The 18056-nt window shown below is 39.9% G+C and overlaps 1 protein-coding gene and 1 long non-coding RNA gene across 2 annotated transcripts in view; one reads left to right on the plus strand and one right to left on the minus strand.

Annotated features, from left to right (window-relative positions):
* The window catches only part of fras1 (Fraser extracellular matrix complex subunit 1), a 229904-nt gene extending 212211 nt beyond the window's left edge, over positions 1-17693 (minus strand). Inside the window, 2 exon segments of the mRNA XM_061672741.1 lie at positions 12127-12158; positions 17367-17693. Coding sequence (XP_061528725.1) covers positions 12127-12158; positions 17367-17436 — 102 coding nt within the window. The 5' untranslated portion in view covers positions 17437-17693.
* LOC133400277 (uncharacterized) lies at positions 5658-16722 on the plus strand. The gene is made up of 4 exons (XR_009768324.1): positions 5658-6031; positions 8805-9015; positions 15840-15888; positions 16358-16722. It is a non-coding gene; the product is annotated as an uncharacterized LOC133400277 (long non-coding RNA).
* Positions 17694-18056: the final 363 nt, after the last annotated feature.

Genomic DNA, 18056 nt, shown 5'->3' on the forward strand with positions numbered 1-18056 from the left:
CCTGAATGGAGGCGGAATGGCAAGGGGCTTAGTTCCAGTCCAGGGAGCATCGGCATGACGGTGGGCCTCCGATACATCCGCAACAAAAGAGCTTCTGAAGGGTTTTGTGCTAACATTTTCTATTATGATGGGCAACCCGATGAAAATAACTTAAAACGACTTAAAAACAATTTTTATTTTGTTTGTCAGCTGTCATTTAAGGTCACTGAAAAGTCAAAAACTTTTACTTTCCTTGTTTCTATGATGTCACGCTAAAAAATAATAAGGAAAAGTCCAGTCGAACAGCTGACATTGATTTGGGGTTTATCAGAAGCATAATCAGAAGCACTTTAAATGTGTTTGAATGTGATGGTTAATATTAAAAAGCCAAATCTCTAGTTTGTAGCAAATTAAGTGAAAAAAGTAACTGACTTTAACGAAGTAACTTTGTAAAAGTAATTAGGTTATTGTAACTACATGAAAGTAAGTAAATGGGTGTCAGGAAAAGCCTACTAGAACAGCTGAACTTCATCAGAGGCACTCTGCTATCTGCTGAGTCCCATATAACCTGTTTTGGTTCATGCTGAACACAGCCACATCCTAAGTTGTGAGGGTGTGTGCACTTGTGCATCCACATTATATCAGTTTGATTATTTTTACTTCCCCCTCTATTTTTTTTTTTTTTTTAAATTGAGAAGTATACTGTAGGTTATACTAATGGCGGAAAAGGTTTTGAAATTATTCGTCTTGGTCTCATTTCTTTATATCACAAATACCTGGCATTTGAACAAGGGGGGTGGAGACTTTATATCCACTGTATATACAATATGTACTGTTAGTATTTTCCATAGAAAATAGTGTACATATGCTTAATTACAACATAGTTAAAATATATTGAATAAAAAAATAGTCTAAATATATTTCCAATTATAAGATTTTTTTTTTTAAATACAAATAATAGGTAACATTTTAAATAACGGTATAGCATTGTAAATCTATCAATTAACATATTCATTAAGTCATTCATTCATTCATTTTCCGTACCGCTTATCCCCACTAGGGTCGCGGGTGTGCTGAAACCGCAACCTCAGAACTGTGCAGATGTGCTTACCAGTTGGCCACCGTGCCACCCAATTAAAATTGTGTTCATTTTAATTTTCTTTTTGAAATACATATTTACCCATGTATTTCAATTTTAATACTATTGTATTATGACCTACAGTACATTACTTTTCATCAGATTACCTTGATTACTATTATTGTATTATGAAAATCGTTTACATTTCAAAATATTTAAACATTGAAATATTATATTGTAAATCCATTTTTCAATGAAAAAATGTCATTACAAAATGTTTTCATACCATTGACTATTTCTGTTGATTTGACATGGCGGCACGGTAACCTAGTGGTTAGCACATCTGCCTCACAGTTCGGAGGACCCGATAGACATACGGCCCGCCTTTATTTTAAGCGGTCCAGCATTACAGGCTTTATAGTCGTGACAAAACCTTTATGTTTATGTCTCAAAAGTATTTTTTGTCAAATGGATGTTTGTTGTCGGACTAGAGCGGCTCCAACTACTGGAGACAAATTACTTGTGTGTTTTCGACATACTTGGCAAATAATATATACAGAATGTTCTGATTCTGTTAGTGGCGGGCTGCCACAATTAAATTTTGGTCGCCACAAATAGATTTTGGCTTTGATGTGCTCCTTTTGTGTGTCAGCTAATGATCCATACCACCCCATTTCTTTTCTTATACGATACTGAAAATACAGTCCCTAAAATGACTGAATTTTGAGGATCAATCTTCTAGTAAGCGGCACGATGGCCGACTGGTTAGAGCGTCAGCCTCACAGTTCTGAGGACCCGGGTTCAATCCCCGGCCCCGACTGTGTGGAGTTTGCATGTTCTCCCCGTGCCTGCGTGGGTTTTCTCCGGGCACTCCGGTTTCCTCCCACATCCCAAAAACATGCATGAATTGGAGACTCTAAATTGCCCGTAGGTGTGAATGTGAGTGCAAATGGTTGTTCGTTTGTATGTGCCCTGCGATTGGCTGGCAACCAGTTCAGGGTGTACCCCGCCTCCTGCCCGAAGACAGCTGGGATAGGCTCCAGCGCGCCCGCGACCCTAGTGAGGAGAAGCGGCTCAGAAAATGGATGGATGGAATCTTCTAGTAACAGCAGCATTGAAATTTTAGATTTAAATTTTATCAACCCTTCCCCGCACCAGTGACGCTGCTCCAGCCGGCATATAATGGCGTCTCGTCATACACTCTGTGCTGTTTTTGTGTGTATTTTAGCTTGGAAAGGCCACCCCATGATGGGGAAATCCAGTCTTCAGGACCTTATGAGTTTTGGATTAGGCCGCGAAAAGACTATTAACGGAAGCAAACCAAAAATGCAGCACCGGGCATGGAGAGTCCCCCCCCCCCCCCCCCCCCCCGTGCGTAACCTAACTCAGTTGACTCCTTCTTTAACCACAATTATACCATTTAAAGTTATGTAAATTATCTTTGGGGAAAAAATAAGCGTATGTATGCAACTGTTAAGTCTCATGTCCACCGTTAATATAAGACGGCGTGAGCGTCTTACTTCCACGTTATACTGCCACGAGACTCATACTGTAAACCCACAAGTTCTTCATTAAAACAATTTTGAAAAAGTTCCAATACAAGTATTTAGCTATAATTATATGTACAATATTGCATGTTTTAAAATCAACTACATTGTTAACAAAACTCATGTTCTGCTCGTTTGTTAACAAATAAATATATTCAAATTGCACTCATTGTGTTTTTTCCCATTAATCCAAACCCACCATGTATTGTATATTAAGTTAGGCTGCTAGTACGTTAATTTAAGTACAGCATTTATGAAAAGTCAAAAAACAACACGTGGAATACAAGTAAACACATGCAAACACGTGCTTGTTATGCTTTGCTTTTATCTGAACAAGTGAACACGCATAACATGTTTCCATTATCTCTCTTAAAATTATACTTTATAAAAGCAATGACCTGTTTAGTCAGCTTCATATTCACAGTCAAATATCTTTGCAGCTGTAACTCGAGTCACTGTCAATCTTTATTATGCACAAAGCTGCGGTATGCCAATTACGTTGCAACCAATGGGAAAGGTTCGACATTTTATATTAATTTCTTTGTTTGTAATCATATATTTAGTCATTCATTCATTTCAGTAACTATGTTTTTAATTGAAATATTTGAAAAAAAATCCTTTGGTAAAAAAAAAATCCACTGGTAAGCCATCCCATGTGACCGTACTCAGCCAATCAAGTCTGCATCTCAGGTGGTAATCACTGGCTGCGGGCAGACCGAGACGGGTACACGTGCAGTGTGAAGTCACCTCCACACCTCTCTGCTCATGCGGCGAGATTTACGTTTTCAAAAAAACGGCATCCACCCGCAGGGAGGTATCCAAGCCGCCCTCCCCCCATACGGTCAGCATATTGGGCATCGACGGCCGGTGTGCATCGATCGCCCCCCCAGTAAACGCATCAATTCAGGGGGTGCCCTGGGAATCAGCGGAGCTCTCGTGTGCAGAGCTTAGCACGCCACTGCTAGGGTATGTCAACGTACATTTCAGCAATCATAAATACGTTTCGCTCTGTTACTTGACAACGACAAATGCTAAAAGGTTTTTGGCTTTGACTGTAGTATTTATTTCAAGCAGATGGAAATATGACAATAATTAGACAATAGATGATCTTCCAGACCTTTGCTTCAAGAGATGTTCTCGATCTGGACCTTTTAAATTTGTTGTTGAATATCCATGACTTAGGGGTTAAAACATAACACGGTCACACGACTTACACGTCACATGACTATCGACTTACATATGCAAGGAATATTCAAAAGAAAATTCCTTTTGTGTCATCGCCAACTAGTGGCCCAGCATCCACACTACACCGTTATCCCTCCCGTTTTGTATGAAGCGGGGATTGTTATTCAGTATAGGTGGTACGCAAAATTGTCATGTTAGTCGTGTGAATGTCAAAATGAAACTGAGGACAAGGAGGGAACGGACATCTCGAGTTTGAAAGCGAGGAGGATGTTCGGCAAGCTTTAAAAGCGTTTCAAAAGAGAGAGCAGCACTTCACAGCCTCGAGACGCTTAATAATTCACATGTGGCGACTCACTGGTCCTCAGATGATCCATTTGTGTGTGTGTGTGTGTGTGTGTGCGCGCACGCATGTGTGTCCTGGACCACTTTATTTTATTTTATTTTTGAGGGGGATACTTCTTCACAATCTAGCTCTCAAAGGAGCACATAGCAGAATGTGTCATCTTGCCGGGAGTTCATGTCGACTAAAAACATTCAAAAAGTAAAAGTGTGCCTTGAGATTCGAGTTTCATTCACTCTGTGACCATGCTCGTAACTCAAAATACTCTCATCTCAAAGCGTCTTTCCCATTGAAATGAATGGGAATCCATTCATCTGTTCCAACCCCGCACCCCAGAAAATTGTGTTTTTAAATAAGAAATATAGCACTTTATGAAAACATACAGTAATGACATAATTAAATAGAATGGAAAGAATTCAAACAGTTTGTGCCACATTCTTTGCTCAAATTCAATGGACAATGTGTTGCTCCTTTAGGATTGCGCCCCTTGTTTCAAGAAGAACGGTTGAGAATTGAACCGTAGAAAAGTAGAAGGATCTGTCTCAAGCTATATCAAGCACCTTAGATCAGACGCTGTAGTCAAAATCAATATGGTTCCTGTTCCAACATTTATTAAAAAAAAAAACCTGTCTTTAAATTAGCATCCAAAGTAGATTCTCATCAAACCTCTCCAGAATCGATAATCTGGCCCATAAGGAGACTTTTGACTTTGTGGGTTCTTCTCCTACTAGTTTTCCCACATCTCGTCTCCCACTGGTCTTCCTCACCACTAATCCGGTTTCCCCTTACTTTGCTTTCACCGTCATGCCTGCCAAATTTCATGTTGCTACCTGACACGTTTGGTCAAGATCTGACCTTGTTGAGTTTCCTGTACTTATGACTCTTGTCTTTTTGTGGGTGAATCATCAAATTTCGCCTGCATGGCGAATGCAATGACCAAAACATCATTTTCAGAGTTTTGTGTCATTCATCTGTCTAGTATACATGGTAAAATTTGGTAGCAATTTTAAGGACTTAAGTACCCCTGAAAAGGTCCCAAAATGACCCTAAAAAGGCTGTTTTCCTCTCTTTTTGGTCACGGCTTCTTGAGACTTTGTTGTGCATCTCCACATGCCTACCAAATGTCATGTTCCAAAATGAAACAGGGCTTGGGTGCTGAATTTTTATTCTATTTGAAGCAAGTGACATTTTTCTTCAGTCTAATTGCAGAAATGCCTGCTACTGAATTTTCAAATCATTTGAAGGCCCTGTGGAAATGGCAAAAATGACCCTAAAATGGCCGCTTCAAACCAAAATGAAAGACTTCTGGTGTCTTTTCTGACACGGGCGGCTGTGGCTCAGTAGGTAGAGCGGGTCGTTCAGTGACCGAAGGGTCCCTGGTTTGAATCCCGACTCCGACTGTTCACATGTCAAAGTGTCATTGGGCAAGACTCCAGCAGCCGCCCATTGTAAAGCGCTTTGAGGACTTTGATGGTGTAGATAAAGCGCAATATAAGTGCAGTCCATTTACCATGGTTTCTTGAGTGATGTTAGTGGGTCTACTTATGTTAGACATGTCCACCAAATTTTATGTTGCTAAGTGAAACTGGTTGCAGGGGACTTCGATGGACCCCGGAAATGGCCAAATGACCCTAAAATTAGGGTTGGGCATCAAGAATCGATTGGGACCGGGACTAACATTCCGGTTCTCCCGGAATCGTTCAAATTAAAACATTTTGGTTCCCAGTTTCGTTGCCTGGGCCGTCGATCCCGAAGAAGAAGGGGCAAAAACCAACGAAGACGTGTCGAAAACCAAGGAAAAAGAACACGCATTACAATGTAGCATCTGACACACTCCCTCCCACTCCGAGCCTCACCCTACACCGCGCCGAGCTTCGGTGGAGTCAACTCTCAGTCAATTGGGTGAGTGAAACAATAAAATACGTCTATGTCAACATTGAGACAGCTAGCAAAGTAACGGTTGGGTGCACTTTTGCACTGATGGCTTTTAGTGTTTATTTTACTTTTCAAACCAATCAATGTAAGATCCGATGACAGAAAAAAAAAAAAAGCTTAACATTGAGTTAAAACTTCACCATAGCAACTTTACATAACAATGAATTGGGATAAAATTCACATAAACTTTGTCTCACAGTATCACAAACGCCAACCTTGTGCGTCATCGGTGGGTAAGGTAAGGAAGCAACGTTTTATAGCATTTGGTTCCATCCATTAAAATAAATAAATAAATCACTGGTGGCGTGTGAAGTTATTTTTCATGCCATAATGCTGAGTTCCAGTGCGTACCCTTCAAAATAAAAGGCCACAAGCTTAAAACAGGAAGTCAAGTTAAAACTTGCACATATAAACCATTTGACGTGATAAAACAGTCCCAAATACTGATTTTAACAATGCTATAATTAACTTTTAGCTGAGACATTAATTCATGTCAAGTGTCAAGCAGACCAGGAGAAGCTCATCCATGCTTTTATCTCAAGTAGGCTTGACTATTGTAATGGTCTTCTGACAGAACTCGCCAAAAAGAGTATTAAACAGCTGCAGCTCGCTCATTCAGAATGCTGCAGCTCGGGTTCTGACCAGAACAAAGAGGTCAACGCATATTACGCCAATTCTAAAGTTTTTACACTAGCTCCCAGTCAGCTTTAGAATATATTTGAAAGTTCTACTACTGGTCTATAAATCACTAAATGGTTTAGGACCTGCATACATGAAAGAAATGCTAATGGCATATAAACCCAGTAGGGCTCTGAGATCGACAGACTCTGGTCAAATAGTGGAGCACAGAGTTTGCACAAAGCAAACATGGTGAAGCAGCATTTAGCTATTATGCTGCACACAAAAGGAATAAGTTGCCAACAGAAGTGATGTCAGCCCCAAGTGTGAATGATTTTAAGTCCAGGTTAAAAACGCTTCTTTTTCCTCATGCTTTTTTAAAAACCATTTCCACTTTTAAATGATATTTCTTGCACTGCGCGCTATTTTAATTGTACTTTTATTTTTTCTCTTTGTTTTAAATGTTTATAAGCTGGGTTTTTTCTTTGTTTTTAAATTATTTTAATCATGTAAAGCACATTGAGCTACCTTGTGTATGAAATGCGCTATACAAATAAATTTGCTTTGCTTTGCTCATGAATATTAAGTCAGTTGGGTGAGGTCCACACACATTGCCTTTTAGTACATGGGTCTGATATTGATACTGGTTAATAAAGAACCCAGAATCATTTTAGTCTATGCTGCGGGCTGCTAAGAAAATGGATTTTAATAATTTGGACACCTTTTATTTAAACCATGCAAACTTTTTTGACCCAGCCCCCTAAAAGAATCGGAATCATTTGGAACCGTAACCTAAATAAGGAACTGGGATCGAGAACGGAATTGCTCAAATTCCAACGATGCCCAACCATACCTAAAATGGCTGCTTCAAATCAAAAAGGCCAACTTACTGGGTTGTTTTTGACATGACATATTGAGGATTTTTTGGGACGGTATACTGTTGATCGACATTTCTACCAAATTTTATGTTGTTTGGTGGAACTTGCTTTGGGGGCAGAATTCTAATTAATTCGAAGGACTCCTGGAAACGGCCAAAATGAACCTAAAATGGCTACTTCAGAACAAGATGACTGACTTGTTGTGGCATTTTAGGTATGGCTTCTGAAAACCTTTTTGTGGGTCTACTCATGGTAGACACGCCTACCAAATTTCATGCTGTGAAGTGGATCTGGCTGCGGGGGGCTGAATTTAAGAAGAAAAAAAACTGAAAGACTAGTTCATCTTTAACACAATAGTCATATGGCTACCAAAATTCATGTTGCTAAGTAACACTGACTATAGCGTAAGTAGGAAAAAGGATATGAAAAAAAACGTCATTGTTGCTCAATCAATATGTCGAATCAGATAATGTGACATTTTTATAGTCTGGCGGGAGAAGTAACGACACGCGACGCTGTGCCCGACACCAACGCAGAGGAAAAGAGCTCGTAAAAGCCCCACTCAGACGTTAATGGTGACGCAGCACCCGTCGCTTAATCACTTTTTACGGCCGCCACCTTGTAAATGTTGCACGCGTGCATGGATGCGATGCATGTGCACAGTCACGGCAACCCCGTGTGAACCTGTCACTTAGCAGTCTTCAAGGTCGTTGGATGCTTCTTAAGTGCTGGATTTTTCTCTTTGTTACTTTCTGGTTGCGGCACGGGAAGTCGAAGTCGTAGTCTCGCACACGAAAAAGCAATAATTGATAAATAAATGCAGCAATCGGCATTTAGTTCACTTTAACGGAGTAAACGTAGCATTACTTCTTAACAACCGAAGCGGCGGAAGTGTCGACACATGTCGACACAATTCAGTAATATATAGTTCTCAGTCTTTGCACATTTTCAGTAAATGGATGGATATCTCTAAATGCACTTCTTAGGGTCTTCAAATATAACATTACTAATGATCTGGCCTTTTCAGTTTGTCTTTTATGAACTTTGGACCACTTGTCTCAGCTTCCATCGGCATTCATCAGAAAGTGGGTGACATTTTGTGCAAATGTCAGCGTATCCATCTGAATGCAAAGTACTGACTGTTCTGAACATCTGCTTTTCCTCTTTTCAATATTCCACACCAACCTGTGATGTTCCCGTACTTTCATCTCCACTTTGCTTTTTTTGTTCCCATCTGCACTCAGGACCGCCAAAGGTGGGGGGAATTCTTCTTCTCTTTGAACTCTAGAATGGCCGTTTGGACCATGTTGCAGCATGCCGGGACATCCCAACTGCACCCCCACCACCCACCCCCAAAGGAAAAAAAACACCGTCTTCTACTATAAACACTGACTGAACATGTTGGCTGCGACAAATGATCCCCTTGAAAAAGAGTTGTGAACCATCCAGTCACAGGTACTGTATGTGATGTCCCGTCGTTTCCGCTTTTAATTACACAGCAAAGATAGGGAGTGTGAGAGGGGGCGGGATTGCTGTTTTTCCCCCTTGGGAACGTCTCTTTAGAGAGGCTTTTATGGTCAGATTACTAGTTGTTTTGCAAGACACAAGTGGTGTTTTACAACAAGAGCAAATTGCAAATTGCACATTGCGCTGGAATGCGACATGTGACCGGCTGTAGTGGTGACAAGGAACGGATCCAACGTTGAGACGTGATTTTAAGAAAAAACTACACATATTTAGGGTCGGGCGTCATTTGCTTTTGAGTGACGCCGGTCCTGATTCTGGTTCCAAATGATTCGCGATTCCGATTCTTTTAGGGGGCTGGGTCAAAAACGTTTGCATGGTTTAAATAAAGGGTGTCCAAATTATGAACATTTGACTCAGGGTTCCTTATAACCAGTATCAATTAGACTTTACACGGATCTGATCGGTTTGATCGGTATCGTCCGATAATTAGCATTTTATGCTGATCGACGTTAATGTCATAATTCGCCTGTTCATTGAGCGGCTCCACAAAAGACATTTACTCCACGTCGCCATCGTGTACAGTATATTCGAATCCAAAAGCTAGTTTATTTTTAGCCTTGTCGCATGTGTTTTGACGTAGTACTGTAAATATGTGCCCACCAATAAAGTTATTTGAATAAAACATGTTGGTGGTGTGAGACAGACAACATGTAATACCCAGATCAGACAAGATCAGAAAAATTTGGTCTTTCACGATTGCACTATGTCAGACTACTGCAATAAAATCTTGTATTCTGACACGTTTTTTACGATTACTGGGCTTCATCTTGTCAACTCAAACGCGATCAGATACACTCGTTACCATGGCGACGACAACAATAATGGATCGCGCCGTGTGTTTATAAAAACAAAATGGGGAAAAACGTGTGTTGGTGGTCACTGGTGCTCGGGGGAGGATGTTTGTTTCAGGCTTGCTCGAGGTATTTTCACGTACTTTTAATACGATACCGCTCGCAAGCAGGCAACAAAACGTTATGTAGCTAGCACTAATGGTTGTAAGCGAACATGCAGGCGTTCTCTCGAACCATGCTCTAAAGTTTTGGTGTGTGTGAAGTAATTTAATTACAATAAAGTCAGTAGGTTTACGACCATTATTTCTGTCATGTTGTAACGTTGGTTTGACGTGACTGATCAGAATACATGATCTGACTACTGCAGTGATTTCCAACCTCTATGGAGCCAAGGCACATATTTTACAATTGAAAAACCTCACGGTACACCCACAAGCAAAAACATCATAAAAAGTGGATACATTAATTACTGTATGTACTTCCTGCCATCTAATAGAAGACCATTCATTTGTTCTGTCTGTAACTATGCCTCACTGGCATAAATAGATGAACAAAGATACATTATTTTTTGTAAATATAATTTTTGGAGCACAAGGATATACAGTAAATGAGCAAGTCATTTAAATAGACACATTGCTCGATTCTGATCGGATCAGTGATCGGTTATCATTTTTTTTAAACTCGCTGATCGGTGATTGGGCCCAAAAATCCTGACCGTATAAAGCCTAGTATCAATAGAAAACCTAGAAACTAAAAGACAATGTGTGTCATCCAATTGACTTAATATCTATTAATTAATGTTTCAGCTAAAAGTTAAATATAGCATTGTTAAAATCGCTATTTGGGACTGTGTTATCACCTCAAATGGGTTACATGTGCAAGTTTTAACTTGACTTCCTGTTTTAAGAGTGTAGCCTTTTATTTTGAAAGGTACGCACTGGAACTCAGCATTTTGGAATGAAAAGTAACTTCACCCGGCACCGGTGATTTTTTTTTTTTAAGGGATGGAACCAAATGCTATAAAGTGCTGATTCCTTTCCCTACCCACCGATGAGGCACAAGGTTAGTGTTTGTGATACTGTGAGACAACGTTTATGTGAATTTTATCCCAATTCCTTGTTGCTACGGTGAAGTTTTAGCTCAAGGTTAAGCTTTTTTTTTTTTTGGTCATCGGCTCTTACGTTGGTTTGAAGACTAATATAAAAGCTGAAGCTCCGCGCGGTGTCGGCTGAGGTTCAGAGCGGGAGGGAGCGCGTCAGACGCTACACATCGTGAAAGCCTCCTTTGCACAATATAATCTTGTCCATAATCTTATTGTTCCACTGAGGCGACTGGTCCTTCATTTGAACAAAGTTAAGACACACTTTGGATCGCCACCGCCGTCGTTGGGCACAAGTACGTTTTCTGCGCTCTTCGTTGGTTTTCACCGCTTCTTCGTTGGTTTTCGCCACTTCTTCAGGGTCGACGGACTAGGCATCGAAACAGGGAACCAACATTTTTTTATTTTAATGATTCCGGGAGAACCGGAACATTAGTCCCGGTTCCAATCGGTTCTCGATTCTCGATGCCCAACCGTACTCATATGACAGGTACAAAAAGCAGGCTGGTACAAAAAGCATCTTGACTCTGATATCTGTTCTGAATAAAGAGCATTCTTGCTCGGGCCTGCGGCAATCATTCCTGAAAGTATGATCAAAATCAAATGCAATTTTGGAATGGCACAACGTACACACAATCTCAACATTTGACCACGAGCTACCAAGAGTGTCTCAGATCACACACCTGTTCAAAAATCTATAGTGCTCTGCCACATTCATAATCGAAAGGGTTCTTGCTACATGAATGAAAATGCTACAAGAAAAAATAACTCTCATCACATCAAGTTACTGTACGTATCAGATAATCATAATATTATCATTTAGTTTTAAGAGAACCACAGAAGATGCACTTCCTGATTCCTGACCAATCGGAGCAGCTCAACCAGCAGAACAGGAAGTTGGGCTGTTGTGATCATGTACAAGTGTGTGTGTGTGTGTGTGTGTGTGTGTGTTGCATGCTGTATAAAAGATACTCATCCATTGAGCTCATCCTGCACATGCGTCGACTTCCTGATCCCATATTAAAACAATGCTCCCTCATGAATAATTCATGAGTAAATAAACCATCAAGGTGTCTGTTTAATAAACTGAGATATTCCCGTCTCAATACAGGGAAAGCAGGAAAATAAGAAAGAGGTGGATGAACCTACCGCGTGGACCGATCCCTCGTAGACGCACACGCCTACCCACGCACACACACAGAAAAAGAAAGAGAGTGAAGTTTAGCACCGGTGCATTTCTGGGTCATGTTTCCATGCGCAGGGATTATGTACATGCAGGATTGGGATTATCACACAGGTCAAATTTCCTGCACACAGATGTGAGCTCACAACATCAGCATCGCCGTCACACCTCCGCATCTCATTCTCTGACCCACCTGAATTTTAAGGATTAGGATTACATTTCAAGACCTTTTTACAATATTAAAATCCAACACAAATACAATAAATTCCAGCCTGATTTGATGAGATTAGACAGATATATGAGTGTCTGTTAAAAACTATTGGCCATGTTAAATTTAATTTACTTGCCCATTAATCACATCAAATCTGGCTTTCACATCTTTTCATGTTAAACTTTGTGGTCCTGCATACACAATCTGATGAGGTATTACAGTGACGTATATACAGTATGTATTATATGTACACATGGACACACACATACACACACACACACACACACACACACACATATATAAATATATATATATAAAATGTTACATTTAAATTGGGTCCAAATCGGGATCTCTTGATCAAATCCGGATTGAATTTGGTTCCACAATACAGCAACTAACCCTGACTATACGTAACAAATTGTATTTATCCACCCCTCCATTCATTTTCTGAGCCGCTTCTCTTCACTAGGGTCGCGGGCGTGCTGGAGCCTATCCCAGCTGGCATCGGGCAGGAGGCGGGGTACACCCTGAACTGGCTGCCAGCCAATCGCAGGGCACATACAAACAAACAACCATTCGCACTCACATTCACACCTACGGGCAATTTAGAGTTGTCAATTAACCTACCACGCGTGTTTTGGGGATGTGGGAGGAAACCGGAGTGCGCGGAGAAAACCCACACAGGCATGGGGAGAACATGCAAACTCCACACAGGCGGGGCCGGGGATTGAACCTCGATCCTCAGAATTGTGAGGCAGACGTTCTAACCAGTCATCCACCGTGCCACCAAATTGTATTAATATTGGATGAAAATTGGATTGGTGATGTTACATTGGCAACAGAATCATCTTCATTTGCCAAGTATGTCCAAAAAAACACACAAGGAATTTGTCTCCGGTAGTCGGAGCCGCTCTAGTACGACAACAGACAGTCAGTTGACAGGTAACAATTTTGTGACATAAAGACATTGACAAAAAGAAAAAAACAGTCACTGAGCGATAAAGGGTTGCTAGTTGTCTGGTAATGCCGGTACATTTTTTTGTTTGTTTGTTTGTTTTGACAAGTGTGCAAAAGATGCAGAGTCCTCTAGCACTTAGAGCAGTTCGAATGACTAATATTGCAATAGTCCGGTGCAATGACCATGGTGCAAAGGGCGCCGAGACTTCAAGGAGTGTATGCAGCCATTGACACGAACATGAAATCTGGATCAAATCGGGATTAAAATTGGCTTCATATTACCGCTACTGACCCTGACTATATGTAACAAATTATATGAAAACTGGATGAGAAGGAAATGGTCACTGCGTATACACTGGCACTAAATGTAAAATCTAGATCAAATTTGGATTAAACTAACGTTTAGCGTTCCTGTATACACAATATGAGGAGAAATGACAGTGATATATGTGAACATGTTACATGGAATTTTCCATGTTAAACTTCAAATAGTGTGAAGTCGGCAATCCAGATCAAATCTAGATTAAATTTGGTTTGATGTTCAAATTTGTTATTCTGCATACACAATCTGAAAAATTATGAGTGATGTAAAGTATGTGCGAATTTGGATCAAATCTAGATTAAAAACTTGGTTGAGCGTTACAGTTTGTCATCCCGAATACACATATTCTGATGAGATTTGATGGAGCTAAATTTGTAAACATGTTAAAGTAGGATTGTCGGTGTCAAATTTCAGTTGGTAAACTTGGATGATTTTAATTTTGAGGCATCTGATGAGGTTGACACAGCTATAAGTGTGTGAACATGTTAAAATGGGATTGTCGATGTTAAATTTCAATTGGTGCCAGGCGTCACATCTGGATCAAATCTGGATCAAGCTCAAACTCACAATACAGCTACTGACCCTACATACATGTGGCAAATTACATGAATCTGGTGAGATTTGACAGTTATTATAAGCATATGAACATGCAGGGATTTTCTATGTTAAATTTAAATGGTGGCAATTTGGATTAAATCTGGTTTTGTATTAGACCCTGCACACACACAGGAAATGACATTCAAATTAGACGTGATTTGACACGGATAGAAATGTTTGAACATATTACATGGGATTGCTCATATTGAAATTACATCTGGATCAACTCTGGATTAAACTTGGTTAGAACCGATCCTTCTTAAACAATAGCAAATAACATGCCAGTAAACCTGATTATTAGACTTTACACCGATTTTATCGGGCTGACCGGTATCGGCCGATATTTAGCATTTTAGGCCGATCGGCTTTCATGTCATAATTCGCCGATCCGATCAATAACGTCATTGAAGTAATTTAATTAAAAAATAAAGTAATTTAATTACAGTAAGTTAGCACTAGGCTTTACACGATCATTATTTTGGGGCCGATCAGAGAGTTTTAAAAAACGATAACCGATCACAAGATAGAGGAATGTGTCTATTTAAATGACCTGTTTATTTACTGTACCAACACACGTTTTCCCCCATTTTGTCCTTATAATACAGTCGGCGCGATCCACTCTTGTTGTCGTCGCCACAGGGGCAGTAGCTTTAGCAGGGACGCCCAGTAAATGAACCGGTCATTTAAATAGACACATTCCTCCATCTTGTGATCGGATCGGTGATCGTTTTTTTAAACTCGGTGATCGGCCCCAAAAATCCTGATCGTGTAAAGCCTACTGATTATATTTGACAGGGAATATTGTGTGTGTGAACAGGTTAGATTTACAGGGCTGCCAAATGTGACATCTGAATCAAATCCGGATTAGATTTGATTTGACATTACAAGTACTGAACCTGTATACACATGCAAATTGGACACGACTTGACACAGATCTAGAGGTCTGAACATATTACACAGGCTTGCCAATGTTAAATTTACAATTTGATCAAATCTGGATTCAACTTGGTTTGACATAGCAACTGCTGACCTTCCATAAATAATAGCAGATTAATTAAGTAAACATGACAATATTTGAAAGGGAATATACGTAGAGGTATGTGTGTGTGTGTGCGGGGGGGGGGGGGGGTCAACATGCTAGATTTACAGTCCACCTAAATGTGACATCTGGAATCAAATCTGGATTCAACTTGATTTTGACATAACAGCTACTGCCCCTGCATAACAAATAACAAATGACATAAACCCGATAGGATTTGATGGCGATACACATTTTTGAACATGTCAAATTGACAAAGGTGCCATTTGGATCAAATCTGGACTCAACTGGGTTTAACGTAGTAGACTGGTGTAGCTTTGACATTGATCAACATTGATGTTGGCAAACTGGTGTTTAATGTATAAACTGGTTTGTTCCACTTTAGTGAACGCAAGTAAATAAAAAGGACTTCTCTTACAGTACTAAATGAGGAAAAGTATTGGGTTGTAGCTCCTAAATAATCAATTGATTGTTTTATCAATTGTAAGATTTCAACTTTTTTTTTCAAGATTATCTTCATCTTTTCTTTATTTCTGCTTTACGATGACCGCAGTTTGGCCTTGGAACATCTCAATCCACTCCATTACATATGTCTTCAACATGTGAGTAATGTTATTTTATTTTAGTTTTATCAACTAGACTCGAGTGTGGTGAAATGGGTCTTTAAGAAATAGCATACATTTAACGTTTTTAAACAATTGGTTAATTCTTTTTAATCAAATTAATTACAAATACAATAAACAATTACCATTACTTTCATTAATGTGATTATTTTTAATTATTTATTTTTTTCACCTCCTGGCCCAAACGTTCAGTTTCAAAAATGAAATGTGGACATTGAGCACCAAAATTTGCCCACGTCTGGTTTAACACCACAATTTTACCCTGTAACAGATTATTTCCGTTTTTTCCAGTGGGTTTTTTTTCTTTTTCTATAAATAATTAATAGAAGACTCAGAAATTCAATGTTACTGATCATCTTTCATGAAATATTGATAGATATGACAGATGTTTGGACTTAGACCACTATTGCACTAATGTTTTTCTACACCCAGTTTGTTTTTCTTTCAGGCAACGCAGATAATACTGACCAGGATCCCAAACTCTGAAACTGAAGATGACGACAGTACCTCAGTTGTGGATTAAAGTGTCATTATAGCTCATCAAAATCTAAATGCCATACGCTGAAGAAAACCCTAATTTCTGTAAAAACAAGTATCCAGAAGAAGCAATTGTCACCGAGATGCACTATAAATCCCCCTCATTTTATTGCAGCCATAAAACTTTAAATCACTCCCTTGCAAAATTTACAAAAAAAGTTGAGTTAGTCCACTCCAGTTCTCAGTGGCTCAATAAAGCAAAAATACACAAATGTTATTTTAAGTAGAAGAGCGAGCAGGGGTAACGTTTGCAAGTGACATTCCTTACAATACAGGAAAATTCTGGTTTGTTTGTTTTTTTTTTTTTTTTTTATTATTGTCTAACACCACAGTTTGAACCTGGAAACAAGTAATTATATTAAATGAACGAAATAATATAATTACTGTACCTGGGTTAAATTATGTCTCCTGGGGAATTTTTTTGAAATGATAAAATTATTTCCTATGGGGGAAAATCTTTAAATCATAAAAGATGTCTGTTTGTTACAATAAATTAAGAATATTTTCCATTTTTGTCTAGTATTTTTGCATTTGTACCAATATATATTTTTCAATATTGAAACAAAAGGTTTCCCTTCTATTTGTGTACTTTGTGTCAAATATTTTTACATTATTTTGCATTATGTATTTCATTATGTAACATTATTGTTTCACCAAGTTTGCTCTACTGTATTTTGGAACCAAATTTCGCCCCCAAAAGTGCACATAAACATTCTTAGGTCCGTTCCCAACCCGTCTTCGACCTGCATTAATGCACAATCCAGCAAAAAAAAATAAACACAGCTACTTTGCCATTATCCAAGCAAGCAGGTGCAATGTTAGCGAGTTACCTCCGGCAGTGCCTGTAAAGTCTCCCGAGGGGTGCTCCTGATCACCCCTGACCCACTTAACAAACGCCAACTGCTGACAAAAATACCCACCATGTGTCACCCGGGGGGCGGTCAGGGCTGCAGCCAGGGCGCCGAACACCATCCAGCGAGCCGCCGCCATGGTCGCGGCCAAGCCGGTTTGTAATCCAAGTGTAGTCCAGGTAGTACTCGTGGTGGTGTTGGAAGGGGTCTTAAGGGTCTTGTTTCCACCGCGGCACCAACGTTCACGCTCGTTCCGAAAGGAGCTGGAGGGGAAGCTGGGGAAAGTCCCCGGTAGGTTGCGGAATGTTTCCCCCAAGCGTAGCGTCCGCGCTCCGGTGAGGAAGACTGGGGAGGTCCGGCAGCCTGGATGGAAGTGGGGAAGTGCAGTTCCGCCCCTCCCTGATTCGCACTCCTGGAGAAGAAAAATGGGAAGCTCCTGCACATGACGTCCTGCTCTTCCGCCTCCTCCTCCTCTTCGTCGGACCTCCTCCAGGGAGGCACATTCCACTTGATGTTCTTCATGCTACTTTATCAGCTGTTCTATCCGGAAAGTGAAGTAAAAAAAAAAAAAAAAAAAAAAAAAAAAAAGGAAAGTAAGCAGACACTCATCGGTCACTTCATTAGGTACACCTGCACAGTACACACTCCAATTGGGGCGATGTGAACATTTCCCAAAAACAATTCCTATACTGTATAATAATAAAAATAGATTACATAAGAAAAAAATGTGATAGAGTTGAAAAAAACAGAAAGAGTACT

The sequence above is a fragment of the Phycodurus eques genome, chromosome 3, assembly GCF_024500275.1.
Source record: "Phycodurus eques isolate BA_2022a chromosome 3, UOR_Pequ_1.1, whole genome shotgun sequence".
NCBI lineage: Eukaryota > Metazoa > Chordata > Actinopteri > Syngnathiformes > Syngnathidae > Phycodurus > Phycodurus eques.